The sequence below is a fragment of the Poecilia formosa genome, unplaced genomic scaffold (assembly GCF_000485575.1).
Source record: "Poecilia formosa unplaced genomic scaffold, Poecilia_formosa-5.1.2 Scaffold271, whole genome shotgun sequence".
In the NCBI taxonomy this organism is placed as follows: domain Eukaryota; kingdom Metazoa; phylum Chordata; class Actinopteri; order Cyprinodontiformes; family Poeciliidae; genus Poecilia; species Poecilia formosa.
This window is the reverse complement of record NW_006800210.1, coordinates 423,749-440,500: the sequence shown is the minus strand read 5'-3', so window position 1 is coordinate 440,500 and position 16,752 is coordinate 423,749. Positions and strand designations below refer to the sequence as shown.

Genomic DNA, 16,752 nt, shown 5'->3' with positions numbered 1-16,752 from the left:
GCTGCATTAAGCCAAATCCAGACATTTAGATTTGTGTATGCATTTGTGATGGTAGGGCATCATTTCCAAACAACCAGTTGGTAAGTAGATAGTGTGCTCAGTTCTCAAGTGACACCGCACAAACATTGAATAAATGAACTCAGATTAAGAGTTAGATCTTTCGATATAAAAATACATGACTACAGAGTCTTGTCTATAGAATTGTAATTATGAGAACAAAAATATAGATTGAATGATAATTATGGAAATTAATTATAATTATGCGGTGGAAGGTACATTAGAAATGTAGTTTATTTATTGCTTTAATTACATTTAACACAAAAGTATTAAAGGTAACTAGCTTTGTTTTGTCGGTCTAAACAGAACAAAGAACAAAATAGTGTAGGCCTAAGAGTTTTTTGTTCTCAACACATTGGTAAAACAAACTAACCGTTGTAAGTTTTAATTTTTGACTTTACTTTCTTCAACCCAACATGTGAAACAACTATAGGCTCTCCGCTGTCCACACTCTTTTTATTTGTGTGCTAATTTTAGCTGAGTCGAGTGAGTCTGAGAATCTGAGTCCAAGCCCTTTGCGCATTAGACCAGGGCATTAACACAAGCTCTAGCTTACTCTATAAAAGCCTGGTACAAAAACATTTATTTGTGCCTCATAAAAACCAGACCCTGAGGTTTAGAGGATGAGATATTATTCTATACATTAACAGTAAAATCAACAGTCATTTACAGTTTAATAAAGCTCAGCAGCTTGGCTTTAAAATACATACATCAAAATTTCACAGTTAAAATCAGGAGAAAATATAATGTATTGAAAATCAAGTATTCTATGGGTTTGTGGCTGATAAATTTTATTATTCTTGTTTAACTTCACTTATTACAAGGTCATATTAATGCAACATGAGCAGTTCTTATGACTAATCACATTATTTCCATTGCATTTCTGATTTTAAGCATCCCTAAAATATTGTTTGTTTAAAGGCTGATAGATAACACAGGGAAGTTTTGTTACTGTATGTATCACAATTATTTTTAAGTGATTCCTGTTTGTTTTGAACCACACACAGATAGCTGAATGGTAAATGAGGCAAAAAAAATAAAATAAAATAAAAAATCTCTGAAGTTCACGGTGAGAGTGCTGAAGCACAGAGGGGCATCTTGGGATCACAGAGTGTCTTATAATAATCAAATGATGCATTTGATGTGCCAGCCACTTGTTTGGGAGGCATGGTAAGGAAAACCTGTTTCTGTCCTGCCATCAAAAGGATCCACATGATGAGTCTGCAAACATACTGAGTCCTTATCATAAACCAACTTGTTCTGGTCAGATTAGGGTTGTATTCAACAGCAAACTGTTCAAATAGAGCTAGCATAAAAACAAAGCATGGATACCAGACAATGCACCACATGCCTTCTGCTAGTTATGGTACAGGATCTCAATGCTGGGGCTTTTTTCATTTGCAAAGTTTTGGAAACAGAACCAAAAAGCGAAAAAAAAGGTAGAAGAAATTTTTCAGAGGCCTCACTGGTGGGTAGGGTGTCGTTAAAAAAATCAGGATTCATTAAAGGCCACCAGAGAAGCTTTTGTGTGCCAAATAAGACTTAAACCAGATGAGAGAAATGTATTTATTAATGAACAATGCTGCAAATGATACATGAAAATGCCATGATCCATATTTTTAAGAGCTGCACTGAATTTCAGAATCCCTAAAACAGCTAAGTAATAAAAGATCAGAGCCAGAAATTATGTTGTCAGAGTAACTATTTAAAAGTATAAAAGAAGCAGCAACAGATATTACTCTAAATAAAATATAATATACATTACAATTCTAGTGATTTTGATCAATTTTTAAAATAACAAAAAGTAATTTATAGGACATTTTAGCTGTTCATGTATTTGGATTTGCATAAATAAGCTTGACTATGGATGTTGGGATTTTATTTGGGACTTTGGAAAGAACAAAAGTTTTGTTTGCTTTTTCCCCCATTAATCATAGTTAAATTACAAAGCATGCACCAGTATCATGCTGCTGGAGCAGTAAAATCATTATTCTGTCACTGAGAAGTAGTCGAGGCTGAAAAGCATCACAGCTCCAAATTTTATGAGGAGTCAGTTACATTTGCCACATGCCGGTTTATGTAAACACAGTAAACTGGTTTAAGCATAACAGCTTAAACCAGTTTGACTGTCTTCTCTGGAAGGAGAGTGACTAAATATAATTAATATTGCTTATATTTCTTATCAGTAGAATTCAACAGTAAATTAAAAGTAAACAAAAATGTCTCGGATGCAAAAAATTGTATTCACATTCCACATCTGCTTTCCACATACCGATCTCATTATCTGGTAGTGTTTGAGTGTATAAGTGAGGGACTACTTCTGGATTTCCTAGAGTGAAATTAAAAACTACTTGTAATTGACACCAGCATAGCTGAGTTCAGATGTTTCAGAGTCTAGTTTCAAAAATAAGATACCTACAGGCAATGTCAGACCTAGAGTAATTCCAATGTTCACAAATCGGTTTTCACAAATAAGATATGAGGTGGATTTTCCTGAAAATCTGAGAGCGTTTTCCAGGAACATGTCTGTTGCGATATTCCACGACAAACTAGTTTTTTGGTGAATTTTTGAATTTCTGTAATTTTTAATAGAAAGTGAGATAACAGAGGAGCAACTTCCACTGTCTCAGCAGGTAACTAAACCATCCTGTGCTGGGATCACCTGTTGCACAGTTGCTTAGATCTCATTGTTTCCTGCTTTACCTGTGCTTCTGCATGCCGTGCTGTCCTTCCTCCCTTCCTGATGGAGAATACGTTCCACACTCGCCTCCAAAGAAAAGTGGCCACCAGGCACACGCTTCCTAATATCCAAATATCTTTATCCTTTAGGAAGTTCTCCATATTGGAAAAGTTCTGCTTCCTGTCCCTCTTGTCAGCCTGAGGATGTTGGAATGTCAGTATTGTCTCAGTCTGTATATTGGGATCTCAGGCAGCAAGGCCTCGGCTGGCGCGCCAGTTGTTTCTTATGAAATAGCTGGACTCCAGTAGCACGGCAATAAATGTCCAGTCTTTATCTAACTAAAGTCTCTGACAAGGACAGGGTTTCTGTGCTGTCAAGGCGCCCACCGGCCCACCCACTCACCCTCAACCTGGCTTCCTCCCTGCCTCCCACCACAGGACCTAAAAGGAAAGAACATGCTGTCTCTGAGACGAGGTCGGGACAGGTGGTGTTGGGTTCTGGGTATCGTTGCTGTACAGAGAAACGGATGCCCACCGCCTCCGCCGCCGCCGTCAGTGGTGGTGGTATGCTAGTGAGACACTACATGCATCATCACATCTTCAGAGCCAGCAATTTGTGCAAACTTGCATGATCTCCGGTATAAACTGGCTGCAGGCCACAGCTTCGCCTCTGAATCCCATCGAGTGTTCTGTACATGCACTGCTGCAGATGCAACAAGTTGATACGGGAGCACACTTGCAAACAAACACCTTCTAGTGTGTGGTGCTAAGTTTATCTTTTGTGCAACGTGCTGGACAGATGGCACCAAAACAAGAGCTGAAGTGTGGATGTCTTTCTCAGAGGAGTGAAGTGTCCACGCACGTGTGAGAAAGAGACATTCTTCATAAAGACACTCGGGGCACAGTGTGGTGAACTTACAAGGTGAAATTTAACAAACATCACCCAAAGAAGATGAAATGTTCTGAAAAGTACTGTTCTCGTGTGGACGCTGTATTTGCAGCTGACACACTACTTATAGACAAGCATGTTCGCATTGTTGGCAGAGAAGTGGAGGTTCTTTTTTGTGCTGCAAATGCATCTGCATGCATGACAACTATCTGTCAGGATGGAGCGGCTGATTTATGCAGAGCAGATTTGTCACGTTGCTCAGAACTCCAATGTATGAAACTGGGATTTTGTACGACTGAACACAAAGTAGTGACTGATTGTGAAATAGAAGGATAACATAATTTTCCTTTTTTTTTTCTGACAAAAAAAAGATCTAAAAGAGGTGGTACGTTTTAATGCAGATTCCTAAATAAATACCTTGTGAAACCTGGTTTCACTGCAATGAGATTTCTGGCCTTTAATATATGCAAAATAGCTCAAGCTCAGCCAGACAATATAAAATATGTCTAAACATCCAAGTCTTGCCACAGATTATTAACTTAATTTTGATATGAATTTTAATTGGGCCATTCGCATACGCTGTGATCTACTCCTTTCATATCTGGGATTTAAAATGAGCAGCGCATGAGATGTTCAAAGCTTCTATTTTATGACCTAACCCTGCTTGAAACTTTTCCACAACCTTAACTCTGATCCATCTTCCATGTTTCTTGGTCTTCGTGATGCTTTTTTGTGTAATGTTCTCCAACAAATCTATAAGGCACTCAGAGAACAGCTGTATTTATACAGAGGACAGATTACAGTAGCAAACAGCCACACGGGGTTAGGGAGATAGGATTAACATTAAATAATAAGTAAAATAAAATAAAAAAAATAATTCATGTGCTAACAGTGTGCTTAAGATTTACCAAAAAGGTATTTTAAAGTATGAACTCCAAGCATTTTAATTTAACATACTTCAACAGCTGGTGGAATTCAAGAGCCACTCGGGGAACCAGGCAGGATAAATATTCCCACCGGGAATCTGAGGAGAATATCTACAGTGAGCAGCAGGGATGGAGTGACAGGACGGTTACTAAGCACATAGTTCTGGTAACTGGTCCTTTTATTTCTAAGAAATCACCAAACAGCTTTCTGTGTCAGGAAAAGAAAAAGTGTAAGCAACAGACGGGTACCTGAAAGGCAAAAAAAATGGATCTTTTGACAGAGTTAGGGGTAAAGAAACAGAAGCTGTTCATACTTTGAACATCTTAGATTACATACGGTGCCTCACATGTACCCAGAATGTTTCCCTGAAACGTGTTCTGTTGTCACGTTGCGTACAGAACTGATTTACAGTTGGACTAAATAGTAAATAAAAAATACTTCAAGTCTGCGCACAGAACAGTTCCTGGATTTCCCAGCTAGCTGACACAGAACTTTTATAAGTAGTTAATAGAATAGAATAGAATAGAATGTGTTGATCCCAAAGGGGGATAAGATACCTACTTGCTTATTTGTTGACAAGCTACTCTCACCAAGGTTTTAATGAGTTTTAAGTTGAACAACAACTTCAGTTTTAATTGGTTCAAATAAACCTGTACTTTCTCAACTTAATATGCATAATCAACTGGTTCAAAATTGAAGTCTGGTGGAATTTTAGGTGAAACCATAAAACATTTTAAATAGTGATTCGATTAGTGTGTAAATGCTGAATAAAAGGGAAATGTTTGAATGAAACATCCATGTTTCTACACATTATTTTCAGTTTCTTTTTCTAAAAAAATAAAAAACCAAAATGTCTAAATAATTTCCTTTGAGATACATAGCAAATACTTATATAGATATAAAAATCATATCTCCAAGATGTAGTTCCAAAGTGTCACATTGTTTTGTTTTGTTTTTGTTTTTTGTTTTTTTGCAGGAAGAAATTTGGGAGTAGCATGGTGATTTGAAAAGGAATTTAATAACAAAGTGCAAAACCTGCAAGAACTGTCATGAGGAGAAAGGGACATTGAACCAGGTCAAACAAATAAACTCAACTCTAAGAGTGAGGAGAGACATTAAAACCAAGTAAGTTTTATCATAGGGATGCTAAGTATCTAGGGTAAAATGTGGACTGAGGGAAGAAGACAAATAAACACACAGAACACAAAAGGAGCTGAACTAAAACGCAAACGATTCTCCAAATCACAAGAGGAACCGCCTAAAACTAACGTCAGAGAATACCAACATGCACAGTATACAAGAAATAAAAAAACACAATTGATATGACTTGACCTAAACAAGAACAATAGCAGTTTAAGACTGATCAGGAAACAATGGCATTTAGTTAACCCCTATCTTCATGAAAGCAAAAGGAGAAACCATGATTTACCAGTTTGTCATCTTCATGTTGGTTACACTCTGCATTTTTGATTTTAAAAAATGACTGCTTTCAGTTAATTTTGTCCTTGTTCCTTTTGTCAAAATTCTGATTTATAAAAAACTGAAAATTAGTGTTGCAAATGATATCAGCTTGTACATCATTGCTGCTTTGGCTGATCCTTGATAAATACAAATAATTTACCATATATGAGCAGAGCTGTTTTACTAACACCTAAACTTATTAGTTCCAGAAACTGTTTCAAAAACGTTTAGACTTTTATGATTGAACAACTGAACCACTAAAGTAGAAGCAAATCATTTGTTTTCGGAAACAGCTGGAGCAGAGTCCTAGAAGTTATCTTCTGAGCTTGAAAGGTATCCACTTCTGCCATCTGGTGGTAAGGTCTGTAATTCTGAGAGTCTGATTACATACCAAGCATTCATTTTGGGCTGAGGCTTTAAGTGCGCATGTGTGTGTGTGTGTATGTGTGTGGCCTTGTATTTGATACAGTGTAAGGACCATTTTTCCGACAAATAGCACGCGTGTCTTTGAGTGTTGCAGACAGAAGTCAGAAAGTTCAAGCAGGAAACAACCAAGCATAAAAAGATCGGCAGCACCCTCTAGTGAGCCTGTGGCAGTTCACCTGTTGGGTCGTGTCGACCCTTTCAACAGATGTCAAGGACTGGGGTAGTGTTTGCTGTGAGTTATTTCAGTTCTCTTTTTCCTCTCTCTCTGTTCAACGTATATGTTTCCATCAACGTGAGGAATACAACAGTGTTGTGTTCCTCGTGCACTCTGACCTAGAATTATTAAAAGGGAACTACAGTGGCCGCAAAGTCAGAATAGATGCAGATAAATTGTGTCCTTCAGAATTAATTTGCAGTGTCTTAAGTAGTATCTTGTGAAAAATAAAAAAATAAAAAAATGGCTTTTTTTTGTCTCACTGAAACTCAATATCATTTTGTGAAACCAAATTAATTAGGCTTAACTTGCTCAAATACAAATCTAAAGCCAAATACATGAAAAGGAGGATGCAATACGTCTTCACTAGTCAGTCAGTTCATTAGTCTGACACCTCCATGCAGACTATTAGAATGAAGAATTTCAAGTCTGGGCACATTACCTGCCGGTTTCTTCCCTCCAGTTCCACATGTTTGAGTTCCCAGAAAGAGCGCATGGTCTCCACCTTCTCCAGATGCCGATAGAAGGCCAGCCGGTCCAGTCGAAGGCTGTTGCTACGGTTCCGGATCTCTTTCAGTCCCTCCATCTTTTCAACGATTGGGGACATGGGAATCGGAGGTGGCAAAGCTGTGCTTGGGGTTTTACTATTCTTCTTCCCATAAACACTCTCCTTACACAGATTCCTCTTATCTGACCTAAAAATACAAAACATATTTCACAGCAGAAGTCAAAGTCAAGGCAAACAACACTAAATTTCAATGGCTTTGGAGCAGCAGATTAAAGGTGTCCAGAAGATTCTACTGATGGAAAAAAAAATAAATAAATAAAATCTGCTGCTCCAGTTTAGATGCTGTGATATCTAAAGTGGATGTCACAGCATCTGAAACAACATTGGTGAATTAGTAAAGGGGGCATAATCAAAATATCAATGTTGATCGTTCGAAATCATAAATGGAGTATTTTATCCACAAAGTTTTTAAGTATATATCCCATGATTTGCTAACTTCAATGGAATGGACGCTGGGGGTCAGCATCGGTAAACTGGTCTTTTCTGAAATGTCTCTGAATGGTCTTGGAGCCAGGACTCTTAACCGGAACAGTCCAAGTCTACACATTATCAATAAATACATAAACGTTCCCTCTTGCTGTGGGAACCATTTAGAGTGCAGGACACATCTTGAGGTGGAATATATGCAGAGTTATCTTTTCCATTTTTACTTGGCCACCAGTAAACTGAATAGCATCTTGAGAAGGAATAACAGTAAGCCTTTCCAATGATTTGACAGTGCATGTAGTCATGCAGTGCAGCAAGTGCTGTTAAATGGATTACTACTTCAGTAATAAAAGGACAACGGAGTTTCTTGCCCAGCCCTTATTAACAGCTTTGAAATACTGAAACCGTGTGGCCCAGATCCTTTGATCTGTTCCTCCAGAGGGCCGTGGGACCTCAATTCCAAATGAAATGATTAATGGTGTTGTGGAGAAATATGTTCTGGCATCTGCTGGCAACAGGGGGAGCAATGGAAGAACACAGGAGATATTTATACCCCCTTAGCGTAAATGCTCTGCCTTCTCTTCACAATTACAGACGTCACATCATGGCTGTAGTTTCAGAATAATGATTGAGGCTGTAATTCCGGATGTGCATAGCAGCCTGATCTGTCCCTTCTAATCAAAGGTTTTCTCAAGGTTGGATTTCACATTCAGTGGTGATAGTCGTCTGGGATCCACCTGTCACTGCTCTAATGTTGAGGATATGTTTACTATGGGAACAACTTTAAATTTGAGTACTGTTTTTGTTGTTAACTTTCCAACGTCTATAAGGCGTTGGAAAGTTATACATGTCAGGTATACATGTCAGGTATATCTCTGATGAGGGAATAACATTGTAGCATGATATACAGCTAAAAAAAAATCAATTTTACATAATGCATAGCATTTCTCAAACATGAGAAATGCTATGTTTCATGTTTGAGACATGAGACATAGCATGAGATGCAAAATGGCCCAAGAATGTGGCAGTCAGGAGTGTAACACAACCAAAAACGACTCATTGAATCAAATATGATTGGCAATAAAGTGGCATGATTGGGGTACTAATCTCTCAATAGAGTTTACTCAATCCTAAACTGTTTCTGTGTGTTTTAGAGCAATCACCTAATTCACAGACTGAAGGCTGACATTTAGGACACTATAACATATATAGTTATAGTATGAACAAGTAGTGAATGCATGCAAAAAGAATGCAAGTGTTTTTATTTGTCATGTAGTAAATTTCCAGTTGCAAAGTATGTTGAGTGGTTACTCTGAGACAGAGCAGATGTCCCATCCGACCATGATCCCGCCAATCTGTCTACATGTGGTGTGTTGCACAGGGAATGTCTTGAACTCTCATGCCTGTGTTAACGGTGCCAGCTCAGCTGGTGTTGAGATGCCTTCACTGACCTCCTCCCTACGTTCCCCTGCTCCTCCTGGGAGGCTAGCTGACCCAGGGTCATTTTTATTTAGAGGTTTCCATAGTTAAGGGGTGAAGTTGATTGAGCGTGCTATCAGCAGAAATGGAAAACCTCCATTTATGAAAAAATAACCATTAGGTGGAAAGGCCTGACTTGTTGCCGGGTAGACGGGGACACAACTAGTGTGCTTTCTATTCTTGTGGTTTCGACTCATTCCAATTTAAAAAAAACAGTTACCTATCTATCTACCTATTTTGTCTTGCTTGTGGCTGTATGGGATTAAGGTTTTACACCTGGCATTTTGCATTTTCTCTTTGTAAAAATAGAGGGTGGGTGTCATTACTTCTCCAGTTTAATCCTTTAATGTAACTGATAGGAACTGCATGTATTTCATAACTCCTGAAGAAGCAGTGAATCATTAAATCCCTCAGGATGGTGTTAGTCCAGGAGGGAATGTTTCACAAGCGACAAAAGCAGGGTCTCCTTCAAATCCTTTGCAGAGTGCTAAGTGTCTTAAGAGCTCAGTGATGAGAATAAAAACATCTCTGCCAAAACCAGTCTTGGTAAATCAAAAACGTATGCAATAAATGTTCCAAAATTGGCTTCACTTTATGAGACTGAATGCAGGGAAAATAGAGCTTGAGTTGAAGTAACCTCTCTGTATTAACGCTGCATAAATCTAAAAGATCAGCAATTAAAAACAAAAATAAAAAAATGAAATCTAAATACAAAGTAGATTTTTTTTTTGTTTGCTGAAAGAATATTCTTTTCAAATTAATCATGACAGTTGTGTACAATTATTTGTAGTTGGTGTTATTATGAATAATTCATACCAAAATCCAATAAGATCAATTTTACAATGGAACTTCATACAAACATTACTCTTATTTATATTTACAGTTCACCTTAATGTGTCCGCGTATGTTATGTGGAGTGTGGAATATATCTATTTTTCCTTTGTGTAATATCCTATGTAACAAAGGATAAGAGGCAAGGTGCACGATACTAAATTTAATGACAAAGATAAATTGAATAAATCATCTGCACGAATAGTTGTATTTGAACAACTGAACAATGTGAACTAATTGTTCAAATACAAATATTCATGCAGAAGGTTGCATTTGTGCATCTGCAGCTTGTTATACAGACATTGCACTTACTATCAGTCATGACAAAGTTAAATGGTACAGGGGACACCGAGTCTGCTGCGTGCACAGTTCCTCTCGTTGTGTGCACATGTGCAGGCATTCATGTATGTATAGGTGTATACTAATATGCAAGTGCGGAAGTAATTCAAGGTCTTACTGACCTGGGGTGTGTTTGGCTGTGTGCTTGGTACAGAAAAAGCAACAGAGTAGATTAGGAGTCTTTTTTTAACTTTAAGGCCAGAACATAAGGTCTAGCACCAGTTGGATAGGAGGGGCGACTTTAAATGGATTGTCTTCACCCCTTGGCTGGTATCTATCTCTGTAGGGCCTCCGCGGTCCTGGTTTAACTGTGGCATGGAAAGTCCCATTAAACTTCTAACCTTAGGAATGTGTTGTAGGTGTCTGGGTGCGTGCGTGGAGACAAAAAAAAAAAAAAAATCTAACAGATGATTGGGAAAGAGTAAATGTGTTGAACAATGCATTGCATTTGAAGCTTTTGAACACATTTTGTCACCACAAACTTGAATGCATTTTCTTTTTGTTAGTTTAAATAATAGACCAAAACATAATGAAGACTTGAAAGGCTAGTTTCCTCTTTATTAACAAATGTTTTAAAGTGTGCGCTGCATTTAAATTTTGGTGAAAATACTGGTCCAAGTTTTTTTGGTGAATGTCTTTACCAGCAGTACAAATCTAGAGAATACATATTTTTTGCACATTCAGCTTTGCAAAATAACTTCATCTTATACTGTGGACACATTTATTTTCAAGTCTTGCCACATAGTTTGAGTTAAGTTTAGGTGTGTATCTTTCTCAGATCCCTGTGGGCCTTGTGATGTTTTTTTTTTCCTGATCAGTGTTGTCGCTACCAAGCCTGTCAGTTTAAAGGGAACACTTTGTAGCTGTAGCATACTTTTCTTAGTAATGCAAAATGCTGTGTTATAATATTGTTTTTGAAGGTGACCCTATATTTACTTTTTCCACAATCCACACTTTAATCCCTGATGTGTCTGCTATGCTCCTTCATTTTTGTGATGCTGCTTACTCACTAATCTTCTCTATCAAACATTTCTATCAAACTCCAAGAGTTTGACCCAAATTCCTTGAGTTAGCATAAAATCAGTTGACATGTTTTTTTGTTGTTTTTCTGGGTGCATATATATAGTTGTCTTTGTACTGAGATTAACTTAGGAGGACTTCTGTAGCCAATTTATTGTAACTAGTTTTTGTTTCAAAGTATCCAAATAAAGTGCAATGAATCCAACGCTTATCAGATTTTTAAATTTTTAATCTATAAAATATTCGTCTGCCTTTACACATCCATTATGTGCTATAATACATTGATATTTGTAGCAAAGTGATCATCTGTACTTATGCCAGGCATACTAGCTAAAGGTTGACCTATGGACGTATCAAGAAAACATTTCAAACTCTGAAGAACTTCCTTTTCACTTATATCCAAAAGTACAGAATGTATTTTCAGCCCTTTTTGCTTCGCTGAACTGGATCCTCAAGAGATTACATTTCAAAAAGTTTCAAAAAATGAAAATAAGCAACACTCCAAAAATATATACAACGATTTTAATGCGGGCTTATTAAATTTCACCAAATCAGACCTGCTAATGGATGGTCTGACATTACAATATCAAGTGATCAGCAGGTCAGTTTTCTGCGTCTAAACACAACGTATGCTAACTTTTCGGCTCACCAGATTGACACTTTCATCACATCAAAGCCAAAGCTGTGGTCACCAGTGGCCTGCTGGAGTTTCTGATGCAAATAGCTAAACTAAGATTCTGCTAAATTGTTACTGGATCTGGGTGACCCAGAAATTCTGCTACAAGAAGCACATACTAAAAACATACATAGATGATGAACGTAAATGGAGTGTAGCTGACCTCTCGGAAAATACGCAGACTCAGTCATCACCCCAGCAACACAGCACACGCAAACGTTGCTGTTGCTGTTACTTATGCACAAGCTGGCACTGACTATTTTCTAATAGACATATTCAGAGCTCACAGCCCACTCTCACAACAGCTCAGCAACCTCTACAGAAGCTTGTAACTGTAGAACCTCCACCCAGTGGACTTTACTATACTGCCAGGAACAAAGCAGAAGCCTTATTTTAGTCCACAGCAGATGGAGTCGCCCTTTGCTATGTTGTAAAACTGCCTTTAATCCAGTTTCCACTTTTAACCAATGAAGTTTGATTCTTTTCAATGTTGTTTTTTTATTAAATTTGATCATTTTTGTCTCAGAATGTGCCGAGAGTGGTTCAACTCCTGGAGTTAGTATCAAATGAGTTGACATGCTTCTTTTTTGCTTGTTTGTTTGTTTTCCACAAAAAAAAAAGTTTAAATATTAATACATCTTTAACCAAAGTCTGTCAAAAACATTAAACATGCTCTAAATAAATCAGCATATGTGGTAACTTGACAAGTGGAGCTGTGTACTATGCGCAACTGATACTGCCAGAGACCAGGTGTTAGAATTTAAAGCATGGCTATAAAGCAAGTTGTGGATTACTTTGTTTGAAGGAAAAATTATCAAATATTTTTGGTATTTGCAGGAAAAAAAAAAGTTAAATAACCTCTTCATGGTATTTTATGTCTCTGAACCAATATGTCTTTCTGAATCAGCCTGAAAGAACAATAGACTCACCCTTGGTAGTTGAGCACATGTGGGATCACCAAAACCATCTTCTCCTTTCCTCCCATCTCTCTCTTGGGTCGGATGGAGCTTATCTCCCCAAGCTGTCCTAATCTTCTTCAACTGCGTTCCAGTGCTGGTGCTGGGTGCTCTCGTTCTCCCCGCTCGGACTAAAATGCTCTGATCAAATGCCACTGACACACTGTCCAAGTGGAAGCAGTGGACGCTTTTGCCATGACAGCCGTGGAGGGATAAGCAGCAGAGGGGTGGGGGTCAGAGACAGACAGGGGTGTGTGGGAGAGGGAGGAGGAAGAGCGAGGGGCATCTGCTCTGGGACCACAAACAGGAACAAACCAGAGAGATTGTTCCAGGGAATGCAGCTTATTATAACAGAATGAACGGAATGAGTGCCATGTTTCTCACGGAAGAGTGGAAGAATAAGCAAGAAAAGAGACATGCAAATGGGTACAAGGAGTCTAAATCATTAAAAACTATTTTTTGTTGCTACATGTTCATTAGTCTAAAGTTAATGGATTCTGATTCCTTACTTGACAAATTGCTTTATAACATTTCTGTGTTTTAAGTTGATATGTCAAATCTCCATTCTAATGCCAGGTTGGCCTATTGTTCAAATTCAGGCTCAAGTGTAGACAAAAATGATTCAGTATCTCATTTGTGTGTGAAGCATTTCAACACACATTAAATGTTTGAACATGCAGATATGAAGCCAATAAGTTTGGTAAATAGAATAACTCTTTGTACCAAGGATTTTTAAAGATCTTTAAAAGACCTGCTAATTTTAGCCTTGGGTAATTTCAAATGGTTGTAAACGTGAACAAATATAAACCTCTAAATTCCTTTAAGATCAAAGAGAGGATGACCTTTTCCATCATCATTGGCAGCTGCTTGTAGCAGATGATGTGAAGCATATGAGTAAGCTGGTTTTTAGAGAGAAACCCCCCCCCAGCCTATTCTTGTTCACTCAGTGAGCTCAAAGAGATTGGGTCAAAGGAGGCCTGACTCTCCGTCCTACAAAATGTTGATTTATTTAACCATAAATGACTGTGAAGCGTTGCTGTAAGAGAAATGGCCCTCCAAAATAGCATTGGGCTATTTATGATTATTGTACCTCAGAGTCTTTGACTGCTTGCACTTCAACAGCACAACAAAAATAGATAACATACATTAAGCTACATAACATTGTCTGGTTGTGGTGAGGGCCGGAGTGCATTCTTATACACAGGCATGGTCTTAAAGTCTCAGCTGGCTCAGACGTAAAAAATTGTTTGCTGTTCCGGATTTTATGGCTCTGCAACATCTGTCAGAGGGCAGCAGGGCAAACAGGTGAGTTGGTCTGTTAAAATGCTCCTTTCGCCATTAACCCATGAGAAACTGAAATGGTAACTCCTTAATGGCATCTGAGAGCTGATGGTGGTCTGAAGGACCATTTTGATTTTTGCATAAAAGCTATCTATCCATCGTTATGAATTTGAAAAAGATTTTTAATGGATGCTTAAATAAAAAAACGACATCATCAGTTTCACAGCTAGGATGTTTTCAAACACAAGCGCACTTGAAGAAGACCATGTTGATGGTTGCAGACGTGTTGTTAGATTAGGAAGTGCTGCTAGGCACAGTGACCTGGTTACACCGTCCCGGATGTTGAGGAAAGTGACAAATTCACCACTGGGAGCCGTAGAGGTGCCATACTCAATCTCACTACCATATATTAGTGACAAGTTGCTATTTGACATAAATAAATAAACAAACTGCATTTGTGGTGGATCTTGATGTTTCAAAGTAATAGCTTCTTCAGTGTGTATCATGTCATTCCAATATCCTTTATCAGAATTTCCATGATTACTATCGGATGTTCTGGTCAATGGATGGTGCCAGTTCCCTCCACTTTCTTTAACTTACAACAGATCCATACATGTTCAGGCAGGCAGGCTCCTGTGCCACTTACAACTTCCAGGCCTTTAGTTATCAGCTGCTCATTGCTACATCAAGAACACTTGACTTTTGGATCGCTGATTTTTTTTTTTTTAAACACAGTTGGCCAAATCTGTATTTATATTTTAGTTCCTCCTGAAGATCAGTTCATTTATTTGTTCCTCTATTGTAGCTTTTTAAGGCAATGAACATGCTCATTTCACTGTGGGTGTGTTCTGTTTACCTGTCACATTGTCTCATTAGCATCTGTTGTGTTTATCACCGTAATGTTCTCTTGACCTTTTCGTTAGTGAGCTCAGTCTTTAGCCTTGTGGCCGTGACGCCGAATCCCTTTTCTCTCCCTCTGTCACCCCCGTGTCTTGATCTTCCTCCTGTGTGGAAATTGGCTCCCCGTGAGTCCCCTTACCGCAGGGTTTAACAGTGCTTTACGTCGGTCCTGGTATGTTGCTCAGGGCCAAATGTTTGCATTCCATTGGTTCTTTATTTAGCTCACACTAAATTCAATTACCTTGGGACAATAAAATTGTTTGGCGCAGTGTGTTGTCATAGACTGGATACAGTGCTTTGTAAAATAATCGATACTCCTGTAACTTTTTCACAGAAAAACTTCAATGCTGTGGAATCGTATCTGAGAAAGCACAAATCAGCAGAGGGTTTTATATATATAATATAGTTTTTCGCTTTACAACAAAAAAAAAAAATCTGAAAAGTGTTATGCGCATATGCAAGTGTTATGTGTTGTGTGCATCCTAAATTAATACTTTATGGAATCACTTTTTCCTTTCGTTACAACTGCAAGTGTTTTTAGGTTTGTCTCTACCAGCTTTGTCCCTCTTCAGACCAAACATTTAGTCCTTTCTTCCTTGCTTGAACGCTCAACCTCAGTCGGATTGGATGGAGCATTTTAATAACATTTTTTGTGTGTCTTCTCAGTTTGTTTCAGCTTTTGTCTGCGTCATTCTGACATGCATATACTTAGATCTAAAACATTTCACTGGAGCACTGCTTGCGTTTTCAGGCTCATTGTATAGCTGGAAGGAGAATCTCCTATCGTTTGCTGCTTCCAACAGGAGTATTTTTCATATTTTTGCCCTATCCATATTCCTGACCAGGTTTTAAGGTTCTTTACGAGAAAGGGATCCCAAGGCATGATGTTGCCTCCATTATGTTTCACAGAGGGAATGAATGTTGTAAGGGTGATGTGCAGTGTTAATTTTCTGCAACACAAAGAGATTTGCATTACTAAATCTCCTTCTATCACCATTCCCCCTGGTCGACCTGGTTTGAACTGGATTTTATTCAAGGATATCCAACTAAAAAAAGCTGAAAAGTAATAGATCTAGCACATTTTAATGGAAAATTTCTCTGAAACAATATCTCATTTCCCTTCAGCATCACAACTGTGAAGATTTTTTTCAGAACGTGCTGATTTACTGAAGAGATAAAAAAAAAAATGCTGTGCTAAAAGACACTCGCAGTCAATCACATAAAGTCACAATTACACATTGCAGTTTGTACTTCAAATGTGACAAATATGGAAAACTTCAATGAATACTTTTGCGAGAGATTTTACAACCTTAAAGAACCATGTTTTGTGCTTGAGCACCAGCAAGTCCAAGCAAAACACCTGAGGCCAAAAATAAAACCTAAGCCACACACTTTCCACACTTCATGAATCATGTTCTGAAACGTTAAAACTAATTTGGAATCTAATCTTACCCCAACATAAACAGAAAAGAAAGACTGTCGCAAATTCTTCACATGGGTGAGAAATATGAGAGCAACTTTAATGAATATTAAAATGTCATAGCTTTCATATGTTCAGACAGATGGGATTGTGAAGTGGCAGAATAAGACCCCAGAGACCAACAAATGAGATCAAACAGCACA

General features: G+C 38.1%; 1 protein-coding gene across 2 annotated transcripts in view; it reads right to left on the bottom strand.

Moving 5' to 3' along the window:
* Positions 1-13,164, bottom strand: part of mylk4b (myosin light chain kinase family, member 4b) — a 29,600-nt gene extending 16,436 nt beyond the window's left edge. The window contains exons 1-2 of one of the 2 annotated variants that reach the window (XM_007570968.2): positions 12,922-13,164; positions 7,096-7,348 (exon numbers count right to left, since the gene is read on the bottom strand). In XM_007570968.2, coding sequence (XP_007571030.1) covers positions 7,096-7,348; positions 12,922-12,977 — 309 coding nt within the window. In that variant the 5' untranslated portion in view covers positions 12,978-13,164. Of the gene's footprint in view, positions 1-2,760; positions 3,136-7,095; positions 7,349-12,921 lie in introns of those variants that run through there. The other variant, XM_007570969.2, reaches the window with a different exon arrangement.
* Positions 13,165-16,752: the final 3,588 nt, after the last annotated feature.